The sequence below is a fragment of the Oncorhynchus clarkii genome, chromosome 24 (assembly GCF_045791955.1).
Source record: "Oncorhynchus clarkii lewisi isolate Uvic-CL-2024 chromosome 24, UVic_Ocla_1.0, whole genome shotgun sequence".
Classification (NCBI taxonomy): Eukaryota; Metazoa; Chordata; class Actinopteri; order Salmoniformes; family Salmonidae; genus Oncorhynchus; species Oncorhynchus clarkii.
In genome coordinates this window covers 18709261-18730777 of record NC_092170.1, presented here as the reverse complement: position 1 = coordinate 18730777, position 21517 = coordinate 18709261, and the positions used below count along the sequence as shown (strand labels likewise).

At 41.7% G+C, this 21517-nt stretch overlaps 1 protein-coding gene across 1 annotated transcript; it reads left to right on the top strand.

Annotated features, from left to right (window-relative positions):
* The first annotated feature begins 3866 nt into the window (after positions 1-3866).
* LOC139382998 (uncharacterized) lies at positions 3867-20183 on the top strand. Its single transcript, XM_071127286.1, has 15 exons — positions 3867-3948; positions 6789-7118; positions 7564-7872; positions 10424-10717; positions 10849-11005; positions 12552-12721; positions 13074-13361; positions 13748-13917; positions 14039-14198; positions 14390-14671; positions 15174-15336; positions 16095-16255; positions 16453-16528; positions 17770-17803; positions 17991-20183. Exons 1-15 carry the CDS (start codon positions 3882-3884, stop codon positions 18150-18152), a joined length of 2823 nt encoding a protein of 940 aa, XP_070983387.1. The 5' UTR covers positions 3867-3881; the 3' UTR covers positions 18153-20183.
* The last annotated feature ends 1334 nt before the right edge of the window (positions 20184-21517 follow it).

Sequence of the window (21517 nt, the reverse complement as noted above, 5' to 3'; positions counted from 1 at the left end):
CCATGCTCTACCAACTGAGCTACACATGGCAATTGTGAGTTATTTTTTAAATACAGACTGCACCTCGTTGTATTTCAAAAGGACACCTGGGTACAGTGCCCCCAGTGCAAAGCAGCCTAGCTACCACAAACTGTATTAAATTACTTGATACTGCAGGAGTAGCTCACATACAGTATGCAGGTGGCCATTTACCATAGACAGCCATCACTGTAAGCTATACCACTACTCTAATGATAGATGAGTCAACACAATCTGCTGCTGTGCACTCTAGTCTAGGAGACCGACAGAGTAATTTCCCTCCACTCAACAGCCATCAAGCACTCAGCCTTTCAGCATGCTCTAAGCATGAGTAAAACGTAATGTTCAGGGGAGGAGAGTTCAGTACAATGCATGAATGGGCCATGCCTTGCTGAGTAAAGAGTGAAATGTTGCTGTACCTCTCTTGCATAAAACAGAAAGGAAATAATACCAGAAAATAATTTATAACACAACAATCACTTCCCTCCCCCATCTTTTGTTTCGTAAGCATGGGTTCTGAACAGGTGGCCTGAAAACCAGGACACTTTACCTGAGCCTGAGGAGAAGAGAAGCCCTGACAACTAACCAATGCATTTTGCCAGGTACACATTCTTCAAAAGAAAGTTGGTCTTTAGTCTTAATTGTCTTAGTGTGGTCATTTTGTGAGCTGTCCATGCTGTGGAGAATGACATCTCAGAACCTGCCCTATGTGCCCAGGTCAAAAGTAGTGCACTATAAAGGGAATAATGTGGCATTTGGGACGCAGACGTGTTTCCCCTCTCAGTTTGGCCTGCAGCACAGAAATCTCATATGTCTTCATTCTTCCACATACCTCAGATTGCTTCCCGAGTAATAGTATATAAATCAAGTCTGGAGTCAATGTGGAATCTATAACAGTGCCATGCCTAGGAAGGGAATGGGGGTTGGGAGGTAGGGTTCATATGGGGAACAGGGGAGTGCAGAAGAATGGAGAGACATTTTCTACGATTTTTTTCAACTTCTGGAAAGAATGATGATATTCTCCTTTCCATCGGGTTAAGTGGCTCGTCACAGCCCTTAAGAGACCCATCTCAATGATCTGTCCCATGAACATCATTACGGGCCTGATCATCTGCCACCTTTTCCACTCTCTTTTCCAAAGACACAATGTGTGTGTGTGTGTGTGTGTGTGTGCGCACTTGCGTGTGTCAGAGAGAGAAGGGTGTAACTACACTTATGAGATAGATGGATGCCAACAGTACATCTGTGAAGTTCATAAATACCACAAATAATACATGTTTTATCCCTAGTGAATTACAGAAGGTTTCAGACAGTCCGCAGACAGTCGGTTGTAAATGGCAATGAGAAGAAGTTAAAATTCCTGACTATTCCCACTGCTAAACTCCCCCTCTCTCCAGATTTCAGGAAAACCATTGAAGGTAATTTCATTGGCTGGAAAAACAGTTGGAAGGCTTTATGCTCATGTGATTATTCACATTATGTCAGGGATGAGAGAGACAAGCTAACGCCATGTTAAGTATTTCTTATTAATAGCTAATGGCCCATGTAATTCAATTATATTTTTGAAATCAGTATCACATGATGTCAAATATGATTTACTATTAGTTGATAAAATCATCAGTGTTTTATGCCTGTAAATCATGCCTGCAGCAATGACAGTAAATGACAGAATCATCAGATATAGAGTGATTGTATACAACTCATAGTATTGATTAAACTGATTTACTGTAGTGTAGAAACATATCAGAATATGGATTATAGTATATTTTCAAAATGTCCTGCTGCTGTTCCTAGTCACTTTCAGCCTGATGAATAGACCTTAATGAAGACACAACAGGAAACAGAGGGAGGTTATTACTTGACTTCAGGTCTTCCTGTTTACTGCAGAAACTGCCAGTCTGTGGTGTGTGTGTGGGTATGTGTGTGTATATGTGTGTGTGTGTGTGTGTGTGTGTGTGTGTGTGTGTGTGTGTGTGTGTGTGTGTGTGTGTGTGTGTGTGTGTGTGTGTGTGTGTGTGTGTGTGAGAGAGCGAGAGAGAGAAAGAGAGCGAGACAGTCAGAGTAGAGAGAGTGAGAGTAGAGAGAGAGAGAGTAGAGAGGGTGACAGTAGAGAGAGAGAATACTTATCTGACATAATGAAAAGTAAAATGTATTTTCTAATGGCTTCCAGATTCAGTTGTAGTCCATTGACACAGGATGCTTCAGCTACAACCTCACTGTCAGTACCAGCTGTGTGTGGTGAAACGGTTTTCTATCTCTCTGAATGAGTCAAAATGTTGTTACAAACAAACCGCAAACTTTCTGATGACTCAACAGCTTTTTTAGTCAAGTCATTTCACTTAGTGTCATTGCCAATAGATCACTATGATGTACTGTAACACTAGTACCAAAGGTGAGTACAAGGTTATCAGCTTTGACAGGAAACACATTTACTAAGAGGGTGATCGTGTAGTCCACAATGCAAAAAAAGAACCATACTACTAAAGATTTGATGGAATGTTAGTGAAATAAACAAACCCTGCAATACTCATCCATCTGTAGCAGCCTCTAAGATACTGTACTAGCTTACATTACATAGTGGCCGACAGATGACCACATGTTTACAAATTCAGGGGAGTCAAGCCTTTGTATATTTTGCTTTTCTGGGCTCATCAGAGCTCAGAATGATCCTGGAAAACTGGTGTAACATTAAAGTTAGCTAAAGGAGACACTGAGGAAAAAGGCTGTTGAATTTGAGGAGGATTCCCAGTTGGCCTATTGTGTAAAGGGGCTCCCGAGTGGTGCAGCGGTCTAAGGCACTGCATCTCAGTGCAAGAGGCATCACTACAGTCCCTGGTTTGAATCCAGGATGAATCAAATCCAGCCATGATTGGTAGTCCCATAAGGTGGCGCACAATGGCCCAGTGTTGTCCGGGGTTGGCCAGGGTAGGTCGTCATTGTAAATAAGAATTTGTTCTTAACTGACTTGCCTAGATAAATAAAGGTTAAATAAATAAAGAGGGTCTTACTTCATGCACATTCTGCAACATGATTCACATACTCTGGAAGACAGTTGTTCTGGAGGTACAACAGCACAGATTTGTAATACATACCTTTAGCCAGCTGGAGAACTGAAGAGTATTTTTTATGTGCATAGTATTCCTACACATTTGTTTCCCATTGGGATTTTCCCGGCAGGGCATTTCTAATGACAAATTATATTTAGTAAATTGCCAAGTCTGACTAAAAGGAAAACACAGCCATGAAGTGAATTAGAGGGAAATATTGTCTTGTAAAACAATGCCTTTGTGAGGGATTTCCAGAGCAGCAGGCGAGAAACAGTGAGTTGACTTCAATTTAGACAGGCTGTGTCTCTCTCTGTCTCTTAGGACTCCTGAAGGGATGAGCTGGGCTGGAGGATGCAGGCATCATCGCGGGCAACAGGGACACTTTGTTATACAGTATGAGGTGACTGAGGAGCTGAACAGTATGACATTCAGCTGCTACCACTAGGAAGTGAAAACGCTGGTTTTCTACTAAGTGAGATGTGAAATAACAACTAATCCATAGAAGAAGCAATTCTGTTCAAACAGATCTGTGCACATTGTAACATTTAGGGTAAAGTGGTTCTAAACAACATAGCCCTACACTGTGTGTGTTTGTAAAAACAGCCCTGCTCAGAAGTCTGGAGCACACACCCTCTACAGCTGACTCTGACAGCTTCTCTTGAACACACACACACACACACACACACACACACACACACACACACACACACACGCGCGCACACACGCACACACACGCACACACACACACATATTTGAATACCCTCATAGGAAGACTTGCTGTAGTCAAATTGAATCATCACTCTCAGTGATACCACCATGGGATGCTCAGGGCTGTTGATTTTGGGCTTTGTCCTAAATGTGTCTCACTGCTTGGACATGCTGGGTAAGTCTGAGGAGTTATAATCCTTCTGTGAGCGTACAGTTCTGTTTATGGGTTGAGTTTACTAGACCTTAAAGACTTGTTTAACCTGTGGTATTTTACACCGAACAGAGGTGCAATATTTTTCCTGCTTGATTAGTCTAAATATAAAGGCTTACAAGCAATAAACCCAAGAGCAGAATCCATTTGAAATATTCTGAATGCATTTTAACTGTAGCATTATCAACACACTAAAAGGATGGAGTCGATTCATTTTATTTTAAACAACGGTGACATATGTTTATATTACAATATTGGCTGTTAGTCTGCAATTATTGTCCAATGGTGTCAGCTATTAAAACCATTTTGGTTGCTTTATGACCTTTTCAATTCCATTCATGACCTTCAGTGATACCATTAATAGTATTGCAATGGCTCTCCTAAGTGTACCACTGAGTTTAGGGGAAATCCCTGTGTTATTAGTCAACTCTATTTTTTGTTAGTCAGAAAAACCTCACAGTTTGATGTGTTTGAACTTAACTGAGGAACCTCTTCAGAGTGTATTTTCAATCAGCAGATGAATGAGTGCCTCTGAGGAATAAATAGGTCTGTAGGTTAGAACCACTGCACTGACAGTATGACTTTTCCTCCCCGGATCTCTCCACTAACACATCATCATACAATTCATTAGTTACATCACTGCACTGATCTATTTGTTTGATCAAAAACAGTTCTTTGTCAATATAAGTTTACATTTTGAGTTGTCTTGCTACCCTCTGAAAATGGAATCATCTGCAAGCATCCATGTATGTGAATGCCTGCTGTTGGGTAGAAGCCAAGATGAAACCACAGCAGCGTCATGTGACTATACTATGATATACTGGCCTTATATGGTACTTGGGTAGCCTACATTTGTTTACATCCCTGTTCGTGAGCATTTCTCCTTTGCCAAGATAATCCATCCATCTGACAGGTGTGGCATATCAAGAAGCTGATTAAACAGCATGGTCATTACACAGGTGCACCTTTTGCTGGGCACAATAAAAGGCCACTCTAAAATGTGCCATTTTGCCACACAACACAATGCCACAGATGTCTCATGTTTTTGAGGGAGAATGCAATTGGCATGCTGACTGTAGAAATGTCCACCATAACTGTTGCCAGATAATTTAATGCTAATTTCTCTACCATAAGCCACAAGGGATTGTCTGTGGTGGGTTGGTGCTGAGGAGTATTTCTGTCTGTAATAAAGCCCTTATGTGGGGAAAAACTAATTCTGATTGGCCCACAGTGGATGGGCCTATGCCCTCCCAGGCCCAACCATGGCTGCGCCCCTGCCCAGTCATGTGAAATCCATAGATTAGGGTCTATTTCATGTATCTCAATTGACTGATTCCCTTATATGAACTGTAACTCAGTCAAATCTTTGAAATTGTTGCATATTGTGTTTATATTTTTGTTCATTATACATAAAGCACCATAACCTTAAACAGAGATAGTTGTCAGTGTCTTGGGGCCACAGAAAAAGTGCTAGTGGACATTATTGTGTATTTCAGGCTGTTACTATGTGTTTATTTGTAGTGTATCCTTTTAGCATGCCTCAGTTATGTACATGTTTGAATACCTTTTCCATTTTTATGAACCATAAACCCACAAGACAAGATATATTTGTGTGACCAATGAATAAGTGAGCATTTGGGGATATACTCAACGTTCTGATTGTTTCCATATGTTGTGATATACAACCCACCACTTCTTGCTGTTCTCTGAATTGATTTGGTCAGAGTATTTCTAGTTGGAGACATAAGTGTGGTCCTCATCAAAGTGTCCCAACAGCAGTATTTTATAGGATAGGTGATGTGAAGTGTTAGACTGGGTATCCATTGAGTGTTCCCCATGACACAATGTGCTCAGCTGTCATCATTCGGCACTTTAAGGTTCAATTTGACTCCCATTTTCACTGGCTAATAGATCAACTGTGTCCTTAAGTGTTCCATAATAGAGAGACGAGAGAGAGGAGAGTGAGTTGGTATGCATTGGAATATGCGTACTATCATCCTCCCAATACTCAAAACTGTCAGGCTGCTTTGTTTTATGTCCCCTTCACTGAAACATCCCCTAATCATGGCCAATGTCTTAGAGACAGACTGTAGCTCCGTTCTTTAACAAAATGGAGTCTTCCATTAAACCTCCACCGGTGGGATCAGTCCCGGCAGCATTTAAGTGTCACAATCAATGTGCACAGTTCAGTCCTCGTCTTTAGCCTTGGATCAACACATAGCCCATGTTAGTCTAGAGAGATAAGTCTCATCACTTAGTACATATTACCTTTTAGCACTGCAGCATCTCTATCTTCTGCATTCCACAAAGTGATTGTTTCCATTGACAGTCATTATGTTCTCTGCCCCGTATACAAATGGCACCCTATTCACTATAGTGCAGTACTTTTGACCAGGGCCCATAGGGAATAGTGTGCCATTTGGGACACAAGCAGCTGCTTCATCCAGTCTCACCAAGAGACAATGGGATGGACACACACAGACAGGGAACCCTTTTTATAGAAATCACACCAACAGACATCCACCATCTCACTGCCCCTCCTTCTCAACAGAAATCACATTTGCTGTTGGTTGTTTTTAGCAACGTATACGGAATATCTCATAAATTAATCAAAGTGCATCCCACTGAGATATGTGTGATTGTGAGTGACTAAGTCTGCGTCACAAATGGCGCACTACTTTTGAACAGGGCCCATAGAGCTATGGTCAAAAGTAGTGTACTAGGGAATATGGTGCCCCTTTGGGACACATCATGACAGAATTACTAATCATTTATGCATATCACAATGTTTTTCTCTCTCACAGATATGGAGGAGGACATGGAGATTGATCGTAACGTCACTGGGATCCTTGGAGAGGACATCTTCCTCCGCTGTCAGTACCTGGGACAGAATGACATCACAGACGCCTCATGGAAACGCCCAGACTCTAGAATGAAGCGATCGATGAAGAAATTAACAGGCTACAAGAACAACAAGGCTTTCAGCAAAGACCCAGACTTCTCCACCCCAGCCTCTCTCACCAATCTGACTGTGAAGATGAGGGTGTCTACTCTGGAGGCTCAGGGGGAGTACACATGCGTGTTTGCCACTGATGAAGAGGAGATCACTAACAGCATGTTTCTCACTGTCCTGGGTAAGCTTGATTGATGAATATGGCCCATTTAGAATACTGCATCCTTCCTTTTCCTCCTCCTATAAGTAATCACTAATCTGAGATGACAAGATTGGTGTAACCAAACTTTCCACTGCATTGCTTTGACCAGTTAGGTTATGTCAGATCAGATCATTGATTACTTCAAGAAAGTGAGTAAGGAAGGATGCATTTTAAGAGCCTCTAATGGGTGATGCAAAAGTACTTAACACCTAGATGGTAGAGAAAAACAACAGAAGAAAACATGGCCTCATGGTGAAATTGGGTTGGGGGGGGTGGATAGAATATGTGACATTATCATTGCCTGTTGTACCTTACTGTACCTTCAAGGTCATAGCAAAGACAGAATCATACAAACATCCATTGCATAACTGTTTCTTGTACCAGCATCATCCCTGTCATGTGTTTGAATGTTTTTGTTTTGAAGCTCGACCTGATATCCACACAGAGGTGACAGAGGACACAGACAACGCTACCCACTACCAGTCAGTCACATGCTCAGCTACCAATGGTAAACCTGTGGCTCTGATTCGCTGGGAGATCAACGGCAGTCCTCCTACTGACAACTCCTCTGTGGAGATGAGGAACACCAGTTATACCAATGGCACTGCCACTGTGACCAGCATTCTCCGCTTCCCCACCCACCTACAGGACCAGGACAGGGTGACCTGTGTGGTCCAGCACCCAACCCTGCCTGACCCCACCACACATGTCACAGTGGAGGTGGAGACCTTCAGTAAGCCTGCCAGCTCATGTACACAAGGACTGCATCTTAAATGGCACCCTATTCCCTTTATAGTGCACTGCTTTTGACCAGGAAGACTGACAAGATTTGAGACGCATCCTTGATGTGTATGTTTGTGTGTACAGTACTTGGCATTTCTTACTTTCGTGGGCAAGGATTTAGTTTGGGAAGAGGTTAACTCTGACATGACCTGTGGTGCTAAGAATCAATGTCTGAGAATGATCTGTAGATATTGGATTATGCTGGGGCTGGCACCACCCCGAGCTCACTGGCACAGATGTTTACTTTCCTTTGTTCCACGTGGTCACCTCCCCACTCCCCAACCCCTACTCCCGCCATGTACCAGGTATTGTGTGTTTCCTGTACAGTGCTCGCAATCAGCTGTGGCACGACAGAGACAGAACATACACCATCATCATATTCTCATCATATGTCGATATCCCTCCCTACCACATTAGACACGTTTTGATATACAGCCTGTCAAAGAGGATCATATGAAAGAAAAATATTCTCTGTCGTGTCTTTACTATCATTAACTGAAGACTGATAGTTTTTATCAAAGATTCTCTGTAATTAGTTATTACGCGATTAGACTGATTAATCATGTAACCGTAATTACTAGGAAGTCGGGGCACCAAGGAATAATATTCAGATTACAAAGTTATAATTTCCTAAAATAACTTTTCAGATATTTTATCTGATCAATTAGTCTTCAAATTAATGAATTATTTACTTTACCTCACGTTAGTCTCATTCCAAACGTCGTAAATTGTTGGTTATCTGCACGAACCCAGTCTTCACTATGAGTCATCCATACATCAATTGTCTTAAATCATTTATTTATGACTAACTAAGTAATTCACAGAAATGCATAAACAAACAAACAAACAAGGTAAATGTGGTTACATGAAATGATAGGAGAATGTGCCCTAGTGGGCTAAACCGGCATGGCGGCTTGTAAGACAAAAGGGGAAGTGGGGGTCGACTAAGAAGTCACTACAGAGTGATAATTATAACAATTGAAATGCTAATCCTTTGCACATGAACGCTCACTCATTCAGGAACAATTTCAATCAATATATATATTTACGCTCAGTGTGTCATCTTGATCGCTGGTGAAAAGTTTATTTTGTAGAATTGTCCATCTCTCTCCCTCTCTCTCTCTGTTGTGGTTATAGTGGATAGTTCAGAGTGACATTCATTCGTTTCGTTATAGATGTTTCAGCGGTTGTCGTTCTTCGCGTTCAATGATACCGAATTCCTAGCTGCCGATTAGTAATTAATAGCAAAGACTTGTTCTTATTCTGTCGGTATCGATAGTCTAAGAGTTTAACCACGTGGTATGGTTAAAAGATTCAGCAATGGTCTACAATCTGTGTCTCCCCTAATGGAGAAAAACATGGTCTGCAACCTTTAGCCATCTCGCAATTGAGGGAAGCTCGGTCTGCTGATCGAAAACCCGAGTGGGGGTTTTATTTGGAAGGCAGAAAAGGGCTGTCCCAGGACGCCTGACCCTAACTGGGCTCAGGGGCGGTCCTCTGATTTAGTTAACTCCAATCCCCTTTTTGAGTTTTCCTTCATTAAACAGTCCAAAATCATATTACACACTTTTACAAACAGTATCATACTCACTCATTCATCTTATACAACAATTAGATGTAAACCTCATATATGTTAAATATATATATATATATATATATATATATATATATATATATATATATATATATATATATATATATATATATAAACAGCGTTATGGTAATGTGGTCACACCGTCTCCCATGAGCATCTCCAAGTTGTGACAAACGGACCAGTTCATAGCTGGATTCTTCACCGATCTTTTATACTTTCTCCGGAACATGAAATCTGTTCGTACCTCAAGTTCTGTGAGGTGGAAGGATTTCCTTTGTCCTCTATGAAAATTTACTCTCTCTATACTGTGTGTCCATGAGGAGATCCTCAGGAATTTACGACGTCTCTCTGACCACAGCAACCTAGTTGAAGGAGGAAAGGGGGAGGCAGGGAGAGGGGGATGGGGCTTGCTATACCCAAAGAGGCCAACATCATGACACCTCCCTTATCCATATGTGGTAGTATCAAAGTCTTAGAGTGATAGAGTGATGCCTTTCTATATCAGCAGTCAGTCTGTATTGAGATGTGTGAAATAGTGTGCTTCCCAAATGGCACCCTATTCCCTATAGTGCACTACTTTTAACCAGAGTCATATTGGAAATATGGTGCCATTTGGGATGTAGGCATAGTCCTGTAGTTCCAGCCCCGCCAGCAGATCTGCTCTCAGCTGTAGCCTGCTGAACAGATGGAACAGGTGAGAAGTGTCAGCACTCTCCTCCTAAACCCAACCGGCAGCCCTGTTATGCCCTGTGTTTATCTTTCATACGTCTATCCTTTCACTTCAGCCTTCTCAAAAATCTAAACCACAGCCCCAGGGCCCAGACATTAGATTTATGACTCACTGTTGTTATACTGATGGACCATTCCCACCTGCTCATGTACAATTATTATTTCTCTCTGCCTGCAGTGGCTCCCAATGTGACCATTGAGACATACCTGGTTCTAGAGGACGGGGAGGAGTTCTGGGTGGTCACCTGTGGTGCAGCTGGAGGGCGACCCCGAGCTGACATCACCCTGGTGCTGCTCAATCGGGAGGCCAGTTCCATGCTACAGAAGGAGGTTGTCATGGATGCAGCAGACACATTGGTCAGGTCATACCGCTTCCCAGCTGAGCTTCATGAAGGGGAAAACATCACCTGTCTGTTTGACCACCCCAAGTTCCTACACAGAGAGCTACGGACCACCACTTTGCCGGCATTCTGTGAGTACTGATCACGAGTCATAACTGAGGATTTGGAGCCAAAAGTATGGTCTTAGGAGACTGCTTTTCATTTACTCTACTTAATAAAAGACTCTGTGTTGGATATTCTGTTTTCACTTCCTATTGTGTAGATCTGTCTGCTGTTCGGCTGCTGAACCCAGGGTTGACAGACCGCAGCAACAAGAGCCAGGCTGTAGAGTCAGTGGTTCTGGAGGAAGGACAGAGCAAAACCACCATCGGGCTAAAGGTCGTTGGGGATGTACCACGTTACAGTATCGTATGCACCAAGTAAGGATACCTGTATTACTATCATAATACAGACAAGATGTCTGTTGATTTCTCTTGATTGTGAACTTCAGTTCATCTCAGATAAAGGACAACATTAACATGTTGTGATAATCTTATCAATCAGCGAACAGTTACAAAAAACAAAGTTTGCTGTCCCATTTTGCCTTATAGCAATTTCATTCATTTCTGCTATTGTTGCTATACTATTATTTGCATCATTAACACAGGTGTTAACATCACATACATATCGTGTTAGGCAGCTGTGGTGATAGGTTTGGTTGAAAACCACAGTCAATAGACAGGCACTAGACACACATCCTGCAGATTTGTTTTAGAAGCATCCAGCTGCAGATTTTGCGTGCTGACACCGAATGGGCGACAAACCTCAATGCACATGCGTCTCATATGGTATTTTTGCATTTTATGCGCACGTGCAACCTGTAATTTAGACATTTGTCGGTAATGTGCTACGAACATACCAGTCGGCGCACTAGCTCCAATCCATCTGGGCATTATGTTAATTAACCACTGTTGCTTGTGTAGCTAGCTAGCACACACTAGTTAGCTGGCACACACTAGCCAGCTAGTACAACACTATCTAGCTAGATAGTACATGTTTGCTCTAGTACACACTAGCTAGCTAGCTAGTACACACTAGCTAGTACCGATCTAATAATTCGTAATGTAATTTCACCACCTGTGCTGTTGGTAGCGGTAACGCACCATCCTGTCTGAACAGAACATAACATGTCGCAGTATAGCAACAATAGTATATGTCTCACAGCATCTCACAGCGTCTGTGGCGTGAGAAGATATCTGCTGCACCAGACCATTTTTTATCAACTTTGAATAGCAATCACCAAGTTGGTGACATTATCCCTGGATCTAACTATGCGAGAACAAAATCTCTTAGAGGTGCTGCTCTTTTTTAATTTAACTAGGCAAGTCAGTTAATAACAAATTCTTATTTACAATGACGGCCTATCGGGGAACAGTGGGTTACATTTTTTTTTTTACCTTGGCAGCTTAAGGATTCGATCCAGCAACCTTTTGGGTACTGGCCCAACGCTCTAACCACGGCTACCTGCCTCTGGAGAGTGCAAACTGTGCACACTTCCCACAAAATGAGGTGGAAACTGAGCTGCAGTTCCTAACCTACTGCCAAATGTATGACCATATTAGAGACACATATTTCTCTCAGACCCAGAAAGAATTAGAAAACAAATCCAATTTTGATAAACTTCCAAATCTATTGTGTGAAATACCACAGTGTGCCATTACAGCAGCAATATTTGTGACCTGAAAAGTGCAACCAGTGCAGGACAAACACCATTGTAAATACAACCTATATTTATGTGTATTTATTTTCCCTTTTGGAACTTTTGTGAGTGTAACATTTACTGTTCATTTGTTATTGTATATTTCACTTTTGTTTATTATCTATTTCACTTGCTTTGGCAATGTAAACATATGTTTCCCATGCCAATAAAGCCCTTTGAATTGAGTGTCTAACTGTAACAGTGTCTGGTCTTGTGTTGTCTCCTAGAGAAGAGCAGTCTCTCCCTGAGGGTGTGGAGGTGATTGGCAGTATTCTAACCCTGCAGGGTCCTGTGGAGCTCTACCATGCAGGGCTGTATGAGTGTGAGGCCTCCTACTACAGCCACAGGGCATCTGTACTGCTGGACATTACCGTTAACCCACAAGTCAAGCAGTCTGGTACGAGCAGAGTCTTGTCTACATATCATAGGTTGTGTCCCAAATAGTACCCTATTCCTGATATAGTGCACTATAGTGACAATGGGCCCTGGTAAAATGTTTGGGATGTAGACTACATATCATATAATTTGGGATGCAGCCAACATATCATCTTCATCATTTGACAATGCCATATCTGGCAGTCTGTAATTTGTAGCGAGACAGCATTATGTTAATACAAGTGACGTCTATCATAAATTGTATTTTTTAAATGTAAGAAATATTGTTAGTATAAATCAGAATGTTTATTTTCCTGCACACTGTAAAGTTAAGCGATTAGCATGTTTATTGCCTTCTATCCTCTGTGTGCTAGTGACTGTTCCTCCCAGCATAAGGATTGATGTCCAGGACAGACTGGGTAACAGGTTCATTGAGTGCCTGGCTGCAGACTCTGTCCCCATTGCCAATGTGTCCTGGGTTCTACCTGAGGGTGTGTCTGGGCCCTCCTGGTCCAGTCTCACATCCCATAATGGAACCCACTCTGTCAGCAGTGTGTTAGTCCTGCCTGCCTGCTCAGCCCAGGAGCTCAATATGGAGTGTGTGATAGATCATTCTGTGTTTGTGTTGCCAGAGAGAAGACAGATAACTCTCCCTGTGTGTGGTATGTTCAACAAATCATCGAACACCATCAATTAAAGCTCTAGTGTTAAAATACATTTTTTACATTGAGAACATGTATCCTATATCTCTGTTATGTTATTTACATTGAGAACATGTATCCTATATCTCTGTTATGTTATTTACATTGAGAACATGTATCCTATATCTCTGTTATGTTATTTACATTGAGAACATGTATCCTATATCTCTGTTATGTTATTTACATTGAGAACATGTATCCTATATCTCTGTTATGTTATTTACATTGAGAACATGTATCCTATATCTCTGTTATTTTATTTACATTGAGAACATGTATCCTATATCTCTGTTATTTTATTTACATTGAGAACATGTATCCTATATCTCTGTTCTATCTACATGCAGCTCCTCCTAACATCACCATCCAGTCCAGCTCTGAGTGGGAGGAAGATGTAGCATACACACTGGTGCAGTGCACTGTGGACAGTGTTGGACCTGCTGCCACTATCTCCTGGAGTCTTGGAGACAGGGACAGTGACAATAGTACCAGTCAGCTTAAAGAGGGGCAGGAGCAGGTAAAGGGAAAGAACAAATGAAAGGGTGATTGGAATCAAAAATAAATACAGCAAAAATGAAGAAAAAAACAGCAATCATTTGGATATAATTTGCACACTCTAACATATGTTTCGCTTGCAGGATCAGGGGCAGCCTGAGCACCATGCCAATGGCTCTGTGACGGTCTGTAGTGTGTTGAGGCTCCCCACTTCGATGTTCTCTGGTCAGAATGTCACCTGTGTGGTGGATCAGCTGGGTCTTGAAAGGCCAGAGAGAAGAGGGATACTGCTGCGTGGATTGGGTAAATTACTTTATGACTTGTAGTATCCATGTTTCTCCACAATACATTATGTGCATCCCCAATAACACGCTATTTCCCCTATGGGCCCTGGTCAAAAGTAATGCACTATAAAGGGAATAGGGTGTCATTTATGGACGTATCCATTGTATCCAACCACCACACAATGTCACTTCCTCCCTCCCTTCCCTCAGAGTCCCCTGTGATGCGTGTTTTTGTTGCGAGGCAGAGCAGATCTCTGTGGTTGGCTGTGTGTGAGTACAGAGGGGACGGAATCAGAGCACACCTCTCCTGGGTTCTACCTGACAACACCACAGGCCACATCTCCTTCCGCTCTGGGTATGAAGGTGTGAGAGTGCTAACCAACCTCACCTATGAGTTCCCACTGGCCCTCCACGAGGGACAGGACCTGACTTGCCTCTTTCAAAATCACCATGGACTTAAGGAGAGGAGGACAGTCCATGTCCCTAGATACTGTAAGTGTAATAGAGAATAAATGCAAACAGAAATGATTCCCTTTTTTTATATAAAGCCCCCAACACCACAAAAGATGTGTTATACAACACATACATTCTGTACACTGTTAGAAAAAAGGCTTCCTGAACGGTTCTTCAGCTGTCCCAATAGGAGAAGCCTTTTTGGTTCCAGGTTTCTCTGTAGAAAGGTTTGTTCATGGAACCCAAAAGGGGTTTTACCTGGAACCAAAAGGGTTTTACCTGGAACCAATAAGGGTTCTTCAAATGGTTCTCCTATAGGGGCAGTCGAAGAACCCTCTTAGGTTTTAGATAGCACCTTCTTTTCTAAGAGTGTACTGACACTTCTGTCGTGACATTCATAGACATACAGTACCTGCCAGGCATGCCATGCTTCAACATCCCAGTCAACAGTGAAATACAACTGCCTGTCTATCGATTGTATGTATTTAGGGAGTGGTTTGTGTTTTGCCCCCTGTTGACCACTTCCCCTTCCCCTTCCTAGACATATCATCTGTCAGACTACTGAACCAAACCACTCCCCTGTACAAACCTTATGGAGACGAGTCCGTTATACACCGAATGTCTCTAAAGGAGAATTTCCAAAACCAGAGGATCCTGCTCAAAGTCTATGGCAGTGTACCAACTTACAACCTCACCTGTCACAGGTAATACTCTTTGCTAGACTCTCTTTTACTACAGTTTTCCTTTCCTTCAGCTTCTGAACTGTGGAGGCTGAGTGAGAGCACTACAGTAGGATGGAAGACAGAGTAGGGTAATATTACCACTACACAGGGCCGGTAATTTGTACAATCATTGTTTTTCGTCAAGATGGAAGTTCTCATATGTATTGTTTTATGAGAGCTTTTAACTAGACAATCAAATAAGTGCAGTGTCGTAAAGCTGCCACTATGCCTTATTAAGATACTATCAGGACTTCTGTGCTGTGGGGCCTGGAGAAGGTTGTCCTGACTGGCAGGCCATGCGGTCGGTGGTACTAAAGAAACATTTTATCAGGGACAATGAGTGACTCATAAACCTGACACTCTCCTGTCCTCCCATACACAGGCTCATAAATTGTGTTAGGAGTTATTCTGTCAAGCTATTCTGTGTAAAGCTGCGTTCGTATCTGCTAAGGTGGATGATACAGTCACTTATTTATACACCTAAGTAGATATACAAAATACAATGTCTCGTTAGATTTATGCCACTCAATGTCAACTATAGAAGTGGTTTTGTATTACTTTTTTGTCTGTTTTCCACATATTTTGGAAGGTATCAAAAAGTGTTGCGATAGCAGTTTCCCCCCTCACTTGCTTATCTTATTCTCTCTTCATGACTGTCTTCTTTGCCACTTAGCTGATAAACAGTTCAAAGAAGCGTGTGTACTATGTAATGACCTTCTGTGTCCTGCTGCGTGTTGAAGAAATGATGGCTCATTGGTCCAGATGGATGGCGGAGCTCTGTTGTTCCAGTCAAAGGTCACGGAGCAGGATGCGGGCCTCTACACCTGCCACGCCTCTTTCTACCACCATAAGGCCTCAGTCCTCATTCAAGTGGAGGTCACCAGTGAAGATAAACAGCTCAGTGAGTGTACACTCACCTTATCTTGCATCAGTGATACAACAAAATGTAAGATATGTCAATGGTTTCTGGTGAACATCCCAAAATGATTGGCATATTATTACATAAAATAGGCATTAACTTCCATTTACAACAGGTGTTCCATTCCATTTACTTCCATTTTGTGTTACCTGATGTCTTTCTCCTGTGTGTTTGTGCAGTGATGGTCTTCATCGTATGCTTCTCCTCGGCTGCGGCCATCTCGATCCTCCTCATTGTCACTTTGTGTGTTTTCTGGTGAGTCGACCAGCAGGTTGGCAGGTGACAAACAGGAAACCAGGTCTGTGCGTCTGATGGTTACTACAGCTAGGCATGACAAAAGTAGCACAGAGCTATTCAAAAAACAGGATGCTCTGTGGCTGGAGCAGACAGGTACGTCAGCCACCACAGCTCTGCCAGACAACTCACACAGTCTGATTCTCTCTGTTTCTGTGGTAAAGACAGATTTATTTTCCATCTAATGTTATCATAGGGCAACTATAGAGCTGTACTCTGAGTTACTACTCTGGAAGTAAGGTAAGCTATTCAAAAACTTCACAGCTGAAGAATTCATATTGTAATTCAATCCCAGATGCAATGCTTGGAATGAGAGAAATGCATAAAGCAGTCAGTCGCCTCTTGTTGCTGTCATTGGATCTGATCAGATAATAAGACAGGTGTCTCACTACCACAATGTTTGGATACACTTTGAGATCCTAAATGTCTTTAAAAGCATCTGATCCACAAATCCACTAATGGTCCATGAAAACTCTCCCACAGGGCTCTGGTCAAAAGTAGTGCACTGTGTAGGGAATAGGGTGCCAATTGGGACGTAGACTAACTTCCTCTTTGTCATGACTCATGTGAGAAGGGATGGTAAATATATAGACAGACACACTGACTGCACTTCAGGCTTATTCATTGTGTCTTTGGTCAGTACATTCGGTCAAGGTGCCATTGGTGCGATGAGCATCACTGTCCCATTATCCCTGGTTCCTGTGGGAAGATCCGTCAGGCTAATTTGGAAAGGTCAGTCAGTCGGACAGCATACACAGGAGAAAATATGACGCCCCAGGGGAATAGCTATTCCGAGATTTGCATCACGCACAGGTCACCAGCACTAGCAACACTTTTTGAAAAGAGCAGGTCTTCATTGGCCTGGTTGGTGTCATGGGGATCATGAGAGATGAGGAGAGTTACTGCTTCTGACATCAGAGAGATCAATGATGATGTCTGGGGTCACCATCATTCTACTTATATATTCACATAGCATAATGCATGCACACACTCAGTGGCTCAGTGGAAGTCTTTTCACTCATACAACAGCTCCTCCAAGGGGTGCAGTTTGGCCATGCAGGTATATTTGGCCATGCAACTTTATTAGTGAGTGAGGATGATACCCAACTGTATAAAAACAACAGAAGAATTAGACAATATTTGAAATGCTGTCTGTCACTGTAACTCAAATGACAATGAATTGTTTTAATTGTTTTTTGCAGCAAAATAAATGGAGGAGACCGCCCAGGATCTAAGGTCAGTCATTCTTAGATCTTTTCTCTAACTGATGAGTTCTCAAAAAAACATTATGCACGCTTTGAATTCATGAGAATGGCCGTCTTGCCTTCATTCATCTATTCCTATAGCTTCTATCCATAGGTCTTTATTCAACATTTGATGTGCTTTGTCCCCTTGTCTCCTATCTTCTCTGAACTCCTGTAAGAAGCGCGAGTCGCTGGCGCCCCTGACCTCTCTGACCCAGGACCTGTGCTCTCCAGAGTTGAGGAAGGGGAAGGCAGCAGTGACAGTACCAGGAGGAGGAGGCCAGGAGTACAACCAGCTGCTCAGCTACTCTATTGTCATTGATGCCAGATCCACTGTGTAAATAACAGGGAGCACTACTTGTGCACTGTATAGGAAATAGGGTGTCATTTGAGTCTGGTTGATTTAGTTTGGTAGGTTAAAAAAAACATACTCAGTAAATGCATTTTAAAAAACTTGACAAGGATATCGGAAAAGTCAGAGACTTATTTCCATTGTGGTCCCTAAATGCAAAAACATTACAACATCACATACAGTTGAAGTCGGACGTGTACATACACCTTAGCCAAATACATTTAAACTCTGTTTTTCACAATTCCTGACATTTAATCCTAGTACAAATGCCCTGTCTTAGGTCAGTTATGATCACCACTTTATTTTAAGAATGTGAAATGTCAGAATAATAGTAGAGAGAATGATTTATTTCAGCTTTTATTACTTTCATCACATTCCCAGTGGGTCAGAAGTTTACATACACTCAATATTATTTGGTAGCATTGCCTTTAAATTGTTTAACTTGGGTCAAATGTTTCATGTAGCCTTCCACAAGCACAATACGTTGGGTGAATTTTGGAGAGCTGGTGTAACTGAGTCAGGTTTGTAGGCCTCCTTGATCGCACACGCTTTTTCAGTTCTACCAACAAATTTTCTATAGGATTGAGGTCAGGGCTTTGTGATGGCCACTCCAATACCTTGACTTTGTTGTCATTGAGTCATTTTGACACAACTTTGGAAGTATGCTTGGGGTTATTGTCCACTTGGAAGACCCATTTGCGACCAAGCTTTAGCTACCTGACTGATGTCTTGAGATGTTGCTTCAATATATCCACGTAATTCTCCTTCCTCGCGCTTTTTTATGGCGGATTTGGAGCAGTGGGTTCTTCCTTGCTGAGTGGCCTTTCAGGTTATGTCGATATAGGACTCCTTTTACTATGGATATAGATACTTTTGTACCCGTTTCATCCAGCATCTTCACAAGGTCCTTTGCTGTTGTTCTTAGATTGATTTGCACTTTTCGCACTAAAGTACATTCATCTTTAAGAGACAGAACACGTTTCCTTCCTGAGCGGTATGATGGCTGCGTGGCCCCATGGTGTTTCTACTTGCGTACTATTGTTTGTACAGATGAACATGGTACCTTCAGGCGTTTGAAAATTGCTCCCAAGGATGAACCATACTTGTGGAGGCCTGCAATTTTTTTTCTGAGGTCTTGGCTGATTTCTTTTGATTTTCCCATGATGTCAAGCAAAGAGGCACTGCGTTTGAAGGTAGGCCTTGAAATACATCCACAATTACACCTCCAATTGATTAAAATTATGTCAATTAGCCTATCAGAAGCTTCTAAAGCCATGACATAATTTTCTGGAATTTTCCAAGCTGTTGAAAGGCACAGTCAACATAGTGTATGTAAACTTCTGATCCACTGGAATTGTGATACAGTGAATTATAAGTTAAATAACCTGTCTGTAAACAATTGTTGGAAAAATGATTTGTGTCATGCACAAAGTAGATGTCCTAACCGACTTGCCAAAACTATAGTTTGTTAACAAGGTATTTGTGGAGTGGTTGAAAAACTAGATTTAATGACTCCAACCTAAGTGTATGTAAACTTCCGACTTCAACTGTAGATACAGATACATTACACAGACATTTTTTATTTTTCATTAGCAAGCTTTTGACTGTAGGCAACCACAGGCTTGTACTATATGTCAGAGAACATTCAGATGGGTCTGGTGACCCAGCTAGAGTATTCTGTGCATCACTCTTACGTGATTCATGCCAGGATATTAAAATGCATTATTTTGTGAATTTTTCATGATTTTTTGTTTTGTTTATTAGAGTATTATTATGTATGTCATGCTTTGGTGTTTTCAATAATCGTAATATGTTGTAAAGAAATGTATTGTAAAACTGCTAGAAATGATGTTGAGCGTAGCAACTGTTTGTTTTACTGTTTGGGATTTCTGGTCCCCACAGGTATTAAACTTTGAAAGGTTGTTCATTTTGGTTATCTAATGTTGTAAAATCCGGAGCATTATCATTAAAGTTACTGTAAATGTGTATCTTGTTGTTAAAACTGCCTTGTTTGACAGGTTTAAGACTAAATTAATTGGCGCGCACACACACACACACACACACACACACTCTTGTAGAACTAACCTTGTGGGGGGGGGGGGGGGGGGGGTTATTTTCCCTAACCTTAACCCCAAAACCTGAACCTAAGCCTAGCTCCTAAACCCTAAAACCCCTAGAAATAGCATTTGACCTTGTGGGGACTAACAAAATGTCCCCAGTTGGTCAACTTTATGTTTGTTTAATATTGTTGTGGGGATTTCTGGTCCCCTCAAGTATAGTTAAACATGTCCAGACTCACTCACTCACTCACTCACTCACTCAGTTTAAGTTCTTTGCACTAACCCTGAGGGTGTCTGGGAAATAAGACACTCCTAATAGAGCTCACGTCATCACTTGCAGAAGAGCAGTAACATTTATTCTCACCTGAGAGAATAAAGTAAATCAGGTTGGATCAGGATTTGCATAATTTCAATACAGACTGCAGCTTGCTGTGATGAGTTTAATCCAAATGTGTGATGTGGCAAGTTTCTTCATACCAATCATAGTAAGAAATTAGTGTCTTGTTTACCAATGCTGGGGCAGTCAACTATATATTATACTACTCTGGTTGTGAATAATGCATTTTAAATCCTGGTATAGGGTTAGTCCATGTTAAATTATGTAAACTAAAGTAAAACATATATTTCACACCCCAATTACTTATTTAGCATCTACTAGCGCCCCCTTATGGAACATAAGAGATCCCACAACATGGGCCATAAAAATTGACGTAACGTCCCATGTAACTATGGGAACGAGACCTAATAATATTTTGTCGTAGACCAAGTTTGAAAAGTTAGGTAGCTAAGTTAGATATTTAATAAAGCTAGTTAGTCCTTTTCCCATCTAAATGGACAGTTATATATTCATGCAAGCTACCGAGCTAGCTCCCTTCCAACTCCCCCCCCATAAGATCAACTTTTACACGCAGTGATTTTTTTTTGCATTGAACCATCATTGCTAACTGTAACGTTAGCTAACTAACGTAAACTCACCCCATTCAGTACAAATGTGTGCAACCGCAACATTTAAACGAGGCTACAAAGAAAACTAATGGGACTGTAGCGACTGTGTTGACGTCAAAATCGGGGGTGTGAACTAGGTTTCTATTCAAGCGTTGATCGACATGGTAATGGTTCTATAGTATTGGAGAAAAGTTGAAAAAAAGGACCCTCCGTTACATCGTGACGTTTCATGTCGTAACGTACAGCACGCATAAAGCAACTATTTCTGTCTTACAATCTCTCTCCACCAGGTCTCATCCTTTAAAAACAAGAAATGGACAGTGACGGGGTAAGTCATTTTAAGTTCTAA